Consider the following 7,816-nt stretch of genomic DNA (forward strand, 5'->3'; position numbering starts at 1 on the left):
AGAGAGAGAGAGAGAGAGAGAGAGAGAGAGAGAGAGAGAGAGAGAGAAATTAAGAGGTGAACAGACAGACTTCATGAGGTTCATAGGGCACTGCCTTCAGGTTCCTTCTGTGGAGTTTGCCTGGAAAGCCAGCCCTCACATGGACACGATTTATACACAGCCCACAGCCCCAATCCCATGACTGGATTAGAATTCTGTAGCTACTGTCTGTTGGGAGCCGACTCTTAGCCGAAAGTGGCTATCATCTTTACAGCCATCTCGAGCCATATACCCTGACAAGAGACTTGTTTCAACAGCCTGCAATAGCTGAGCGCACTCTGATAAACATCTTGTTACACTGTTTAGTGCCCCCCAGCTGCAAGGTGCTCCTGGTATCCATGGCTACAAGGCACGTGACGTAGTGGCTTCAGTTGAGATTGTCCACGAGGGCAAGTCACGTGGTAAAGGGTATAAATACCCAGGATTTCCTTTCTATTGAGGAGGTAGAAAGTAGGAGGTAGTAGGAAGTAGGAGGTAGAGGTAGAGGTAGAAGGTAGGAGGTAGAAGGTAGAAGGTGGGAGGTGTCAGGAGACTGAAGGAGTGAGGAGAATATAGAAGAAGAGAGGAGAATAAAGAAGAGACTTGAAGAGACGCCACCGGACTCTGTCTTGTATCTATCTTTTGCGTCTCTCGCCCCTTTTTTCCCCTTCCTCCATCCCCACTCTCTCTCTTGCTAGACCCTGGCCTGCGGACTGGAGCAGCAGAACCGGCCGGCCTTTACAAAGTAGCAGAACCTGACGGCCGTTACAAAAGAAACGGCCGTTACACTGTCTGAAAAGCATTGATAATTTTTGTACTCTTATTTTGTGATCAGATCTTATAAAGTATTCCTGGCTGGCTTTGAACTCACAGTGATGCTCCTGTCTCAGCTTCAGAATGCTGCGCTTACAGGTCTGCACCACTACTTCCAGCTTACATGCTTTTTAAGTCTGGGTCTCTTGTAGCCGGGGATAACGTCAGACTCACCATGCACTAGAGAATGGCCTTGATTTCTGGTCCTCCTGCCTTCACATCCCCAGGGCTGGGGTGAAGCACATGTTCCTACATCCAATTTATGTGTCAATAGGGATGAAACCTAGAGCTTCATGCAGGCAAGACTCTACCAACTGAGCCTCAGACTGTCTTCAAAGAGTTATGCTAAAATATACACACAGTGAGATTTACTGTTCTACTCCTGCATCTTTCTGTTTTCTTGTACTGTGTAGGGCCCTGTCATGTGCTAAGCAAGAGCTCTTTCCAGTCACACATAGGTCCCAGTTCAGCTAGTTTGTCTGTGTCAGTGACAGTCAATTCTTATCTCTGTTGTGAGACCCTCAGTAAAGCCACACCCAAATTTGTCAGCTTCCCGGGCTAAAACCCAAGGTCCAGGAGATCAGTTCCTCATTCTGTTCCTTTGGTTTGTAGCTACATTCTGTTTTCTGTCTCTACAGACAGAACTATTCTAGGATTTCATTTGAGTGAAACCACACAATTGTCTGTCTTATTTTGTTTTGTGACAGTGTCTCCAGTAGCCCAGGCTGGCCTCCCATTCACCATGTAGTTAGAATAACCTTGAACTTCTGGTCCTCCTGAGTGGTTGGATTACAGGCCTGCAGAATGAACTCAGGGCCCCCTGCTTGCTAGGCAAGCAGCTGTGCCACACCCCCAGGTGTCCTTTGATGTTTGGTTTCCTTTGCATATCAGAATATCTTTCTTTTTTAGGCTGGGGAACCATGTGATCTGCTGAAAACCTCAAGTCATTGCCCCACCCCGGTCCTCAGACCACTGTAAACAGTGCTGCTCTGCACCTGTGGGGTGTGTGTGTGTGTGTGTGTGTGTGTGTATGCATGCATAATACTGTTTATAACAAGAGGCTTCTGACGTTCACTGCATTGCATGTAGTTGGTCCAAAGCAGAAGGCCCTCAAAGGGCAGAGCCTTCCGCTTCTCAGCTCCCGTCAGAGCTTGGTGTGTGAAGTCGGATGGGAGCCTGTCTCTGTCTTCCCACTTGACCTACAATAGCAACAACAAACCCTTTTCACTGTCTGGGTAGAAAGCTTTCCCTGATCACCTCTAAGCAGTTCTCTGGTAAAGATTTCAAAGTGGCCACTTCACCAGACACACATGTGTGGCACAAAATAGCATTTGTGTCTCAAGCACACAAGGTGCCAAGCCGAGGGCTGTTGGGTACTTGGTGCCTTTGCTTCTCTGGTCCTCTACCCTCTGGTCTATGGAATAGGGCTGTGGAGATACTGTCTGAATTAGTGAGACTCGTTCACAGATGTCAGCCCCTGTGGTCCCTCCATCTCTACAAGGACAAAGGTCACAGAGGGCAGCTGATACCGTTGAAAAGCAGCTGGGAATGGCCAGTGAAGAGCAGTGCTACAGCTCGCTTAGCTTGCACAAGACCCAGTCCAGGACAAACTCATACCCTAAAACCTCTTAAAAACAGACGCCCTACTTTTTGTTTTGTTTTGTTTTTTGTTTTTCAAGACAGGGTTTCTCTATACAGCCCTGGCTGTCCTGGAACTCACTCTATAGACCAGGCTGGCCTCGAACTCAGAAATCCGCCTGCCTCTGCCTCCCAAGTGCTGGGATTAAAGGCGTGCGCCACCACCGCCCGGCTCAGATGCCCTACTTAACCCAGTTTCTTAAACATCTCAACAGTGAACTCACCCAGGGGTTTTGTTAAAGTGGCATTAAGATGTTTGATGTCAGCTGGGCGGAGGTGGAACATGCTATTAATTCCGGCACTTGGGAGGCAGAGGCAGGCGGATCTCTAAGAGTTCAAGGCCAGCCTTGTCTACTGAGTGAGTTTCAGGACTGCCAGGGCTACACAGAGAAACCCTGTCTCAGAAAAATGGAACCAACCAACCAAACAAAAACTGATTTTTGATTCCTGCTGATATAGAACTTAGTTGTATTACTCATCTCTTGAAGATTAAGGCTCTCTACCAACTGTTCCTTTCAAGAAGGAAAGAAAACGTGAGCCGGGCGGTGGTGGCGCATGCCTTTAATCCCAGCACTTGGGAGGCAGAGGGAGGCGGATTTCTGAGTTTGACGCTAGCCTGGTCTACAGAGTGAGTTCCAGGACAGCCAGGGCTATACGGAGAAACCCTGTCTTGAAAAAAACAAAACAAAACAACAACAACAAAAAAAGAACACGTGTCCATTTCCACTGTGATACATAGGCTAAGGCCCCCCAGGGCCTGGTCAGGAGGACCCTGGACCAGAGGAGTTAGCGCTATATAGAAACCTGAGGTTTTTTCCCCTCATTAGTTGAAGCCCCTGGCATGTCACTTAGAATCATGAGAGAGTCTTCCCCTTAGCAGAGAAGACAGGAAAGACATATCTAAATTGGTTCAACATGATGATTATATATCTTGTTTTTTTGGGGGGTGGGGAGCAGGAAAGACTCTGAGAGAGAATGAGTCTAAGGGTTCTGGAGATGGGCCCAGGCGAGGTGAGCTGTATGAAAACATCTGCGAAACTCCAACAGGTAAAGGGCTTTGTTGACTGTTTTGACCAGTTTGGTTGGTTGGTTGGTTTGGGGGTAACTGTATACATATATGTATGTATACATGTGTATATATGTTGAGATGCTGGGACTTGACCTCAAGGTGTCCACACATGCTAGACAAGTACTCTACACAGCTCTGGTTATATAAAATAATAAAATAAAATTCTCCAGAGAAAAAGGGAAACTTTTCATGTAACATGTTTTAGAGATGACTTTATTTCAGTTTGGGATGATCCATGCTCTATCCCAAAGTCTCTGGTGATTGTCTTTTGAAGAAGTTTATGATGTTCATTTGTTTTCTTTTCAGACAGAGTCATGCTATGTAGCCCAGACTGGCTTCAAACTTGCAGTCCTCCTGCTTCAGCCTCTCGAGTGCTGAGATCACAGGCCTATGGTACTACATCCAACAAACTACTCTTTAAAAATATCTATTTTGACAACAAATGAAAACTATATTAGCATCTAGCCTAGGCTAGCTTTATACTCACTGTGTGTAGCCCAGGATGACCTCGAACTCCTAACAATCCTCCCATGTGACTTAATTACCAACCTGACTTAAATTTGTGCGTCAACTTTGCACTGAGGCCATGAAAATCTTCTTTGTCTTTCTATCATAGTCTGCATGCTGCAGAATCGAGCACATCTCATTCTTGTTTGTTGGTTTGTTTTTTCCAATGCTTGAGAACAAGCCCAGGGCTCCACCCATGCCAGCCAAGTTTCTCAAGCCATGCTAGAGAAAACGGGTACATAAAACGGCTCCCTTAGCGCTTTGCAAGGTTGCAGTATTTTGTGATTAGCTAGAGTCACCAAACTGTTGAATATTTAGTCACTTAACCCCCAAAGGGAAAGTGCTCAGTCTAGGCCCCAGGCCACCACCCTCCCATGGTCAGAGGACCCAAGACCTGGCCCAATAACACGTATGCACTGTCTTTTGCCCAGGGGCAGAACAACCCCAGGAGATACACTATGCCACTCCAGTCTTCAAGGAGGCAGCACCCACGGAACAAGGTGAGTCGAGATGGGACAAGAGACAATGCTGCAATGACACAAGAGTCCCTGAGACATCACTGTGAGCAGGGGCTTTGTATCTAAGGATGGAGTTTGTGAACTCCAGGCTCCTAGCAAGTCAACGGTAACCAATCATAGCCCCCACTAATCTGACAGATGTAGAAGTGGGTGGAGGGGAAAACAGGGTCGGGACTATCCTCTAAATACTTCCAAGGCAGGCTGGAGAAATGGTTTCACATTTCTGAGTGAGTACTGTGGACTCGAGTTCACATCCCAGCACTCATGCCTGGTGGCTATGACCACTAGCAACTTCAGCACCAGAGGCATCTGTGCCTCTGGTCTCCATGAGTACCTGTGCTCACATGTACAAACCTGCACCACACACACATTAGTTAAAATTAAAATAAAATCTCTTTTTTTCTTCTGGGTTTTTTTTTTTTTTTTTTTTTTTGGTTTTTTCGAGACAGGGTTTCTCTGTGTAGCCCTGGCTGTCCTGGAACTCATTCTGTAGACCAGGCTAGCCTCGAACTCTCGAACTCAGAAATTCGCCTGCCTCTGCCTCCCAAGTGCTGGGATTAAAGGCATGTGCCACCACCGCCCAGCTTTTTTTTTTTTTTTTTTTCTTCTTCTTTTTCTTCTTCTGGGTTTTTCAAGGCAGAGTTTTCTATGTGTAGCTCTGGTAGGCCAGACTGGCCTCGAATTCAGAAAGATGGTGGTGGCGTACACCTTTAATCCCAACACTCTGGGAGTCAGAGGCAGGTGGATCTATGTGAGTTTGAGGTTAGCCTAGTCTACAGAGTTAGTTCCAGGACAGCCAGGGCTACTCGGAAACCCTGTCTTGAAAACATAAACAAACAGATAAACAAAATCTCAACAACAACAAAACACTATCACCAAAAAAAAAAAAAATTCCACAATAGAGGATGCAGGCTCATTACTAAAACATTTTCAAGTGGTGGGGAGATGGCTCTGGGGCTAGGAGCACTTGCTGCCTCCCTTGCAGGAGGACTTGAGTTTGGATCCTGAGCTCTCGGGTAAAAAGCTGGGCGTGGCTATGCTTGGGGCTGTGAGATGGTGAGATGTGGGGATTTCTGGGGCTCACTGACAACCAGCATAGGTTCAGGTTTAGTGAAAGACCTCATCTCAGAAGAATAAGACAGGAAGTGATAGGGCAGGAAATGTAATGGCCTCCTATGGCCTTCATGATCCCCATATGCATCACACACACACAGACACACACACAAATACACACACATGCACACACACACATACACACACATACACACAGAATAAATTGTTATTAAACTGGAAAAGACTAGTTAATATTTGCTTCTTTCAGGTTGTCCATCTAGAAATAGGGCTTTTAAATAAAACCAATCTATTATACTTACTTATTGTGTATGTATGTGCATGGGCCGACATATGCCATGGTATGAGCACGGAGGTTAGAGGACAAGTCGGGGGAGTCAGCTTCTTTCTCCTTCCACCATGTAAGACCCTGGCATAGAACCAAGGTCATCAAGCTTGGTGACCAGCATTGTTGGCCCCTAAGACAACACACCTCAAATGGGGATTCTGTTTTTGTTTTTGTTTTTTTTTTTTAAGATTTATTTTGTGTATGAGTACACTGTCACAGTCTTCAGGCACACCAGAAGAGGGTATTGGATCCCATTAGAGATTAGTTGTGAGCCACCATGTGGTTGCTGGGAATTGAACTCAGGACCTCTGGAAGAACAGTCAGTGCTCTTAACCACTGAGCCATCTCTCCAACCCCAAATGGGGATTCTTTTTAGAGTTTCTCTAAACTCATAGCTGAGGCTTACTAAGTTATTTTCCCTCTTCAATTTCAGAAGGCGGTGTGGATAGAAAAGCTGACTACGTTTATTCTGAACTCACCTATTAAAGTGCGAAGAAACTGACAGTATCCCAATGTAAAAGACTTTCTAGTAAGCTGATGTGTGTGGAGAAATAGGAAATTTACCTGGCACTTCAAAGTTTCATCCTAGGCTGGGGCAGGAAGATCCTGAGTTTGAGACCAGCTGGGACCTCATAGCAAGACTCTGTCTTAAAACACAAAATCTAAAAAGATTTAACCTGGTCACCTAAAGAGAATGTATTTTTCACATCTGGACACTATTCCTTTGGCTAATTTAAGGCACCTAATCTTGTCCAAAGTAGCCAGGCTTGATAAGAGTTTTGTAGGTTTTATAGCCTTCCACCTTCTCCCTTTCCAACACAACTTTAAAAGGAATTATCGTGGGGCTGTGGAGGTGGCTCAGCAGTTAAAAGCAGACACTACTCCAAAGGATGGGAATTTGAGTCCAGATTCTACATCCTACAACTCAGTTGCCAAAAACATTGCTTCCAAAGGATCCATCGCCCTCTTCTGGCATCTGCAGGCACTACACTCATGTGCATGGACACACCTAAACACATAATTAAATAAGTCAGGGTTGGAGAGATGGCTCAGAGGTTAAGAGCACTGAGTGCTCTTCCAGAGGTCCTGAGTTCAATTCCCAGCAACCACATGGTGGCTCACAACCATCTGTAATGGGATCTGATGCCCTCTTCTGATGTTTCTGAAGACAGCTACAGTGTACTCGTATACATAAAATAAATAAATAAATCTTTAAAATAAATAAGTCTATAGCCATACCACCCTGAACATGCCCAAGCTCATCTAGAAGTAAATAATAAAATAACAAAGTTAATCTTAGGTAGCAGTGTTGTTTGTGAGTGGATCTAAAGGTATTGTAATGATTGTTTTTCAAGTTCCCTTTTCCTCATGTCCATCAAAGTTTCAAACACAAAACCCACAAACACAATTTAAGATGTGGTGGTGCACGTTTTTAATTCCAACACTCCTGTTGGAATTAGTCACTCTGGGAGTTCCAGGACAGCCTGGTTTACATAGTGAGTTCCAGGACAGCCAGAGCTATGTAATGTGATCCTGTCTCAACAACAAACAAGCAAACAAAAACAAGAAAAAACAAAACCACCACAAATAGACAACAATAAAACCACAAAGCACAATCCATGTCTAAATAAAGGTGACCCTGAAAATGTGTCTGAGGGCCAGAGGAGACGGTTCATCAGGAAAGAATGCTTACATACTCTGCCAACACAGGGACCTGAGTGCCTGAAGCTGGCTCCCATATAAAAAGCCAGGGGTGGCTACACACACCTGTGACCCCTGCAGTATGGAGGAGCAGACCTGTGAGTGAGTGAGTGTGTGTGTGGGGGGGGGAAGGAGGGAGGGAGGGAGGGAGGG

At 45.5% G+C, this 7,816-nt stretch overlaps 1 protein-coding gene across 1 annotated transcript in view; it reads left to right on the top strand.

The window, feature by feature from the left end:
- Milr1 (mast cell immunoglobulin like receptor 1) overlaps window positions 1-6,676 on the top strand; it is an 18,579-nt gene extending 11,903 nt beyond the window's left edge. Inside the window, exons 5-7 of the mRNA XM_028780366.1 lie at window positions 3,427-3,516; window positions 4,477-4,545; window positions 6,396-6,676. Coding sequence (XP_028636199.1) covers window positions 3,427-3,516; window positions 4,477-4,545; window positions 6,396-6,448 — 212 coding nt within the window. The 3' untranslated portion in view covers window positions 6,449-6,676. The remainder of the gene's footprint in view (window positions 1-3,426; window positions 3,517-4,476; window positions 4,546-6,395) is intronic.
- Window positions 6,677-7,816: the final 1,140 nt, after the last annotated feature.

This window comes from Grammomys surdaster, unplaced genomic scaffold (genome assembly GCF_004785775.1).
Source record: "Grammomys surdaster isolate TR1022 unplaced genomic scaffold, NIH_TR_1.0 371, whole genome shotgun sequence".
NCBI lineage: Eukaryota > Metazoa > Chordata > Mammalia > Rodentia > Muridae > Grammomys > Grammomys surdaster.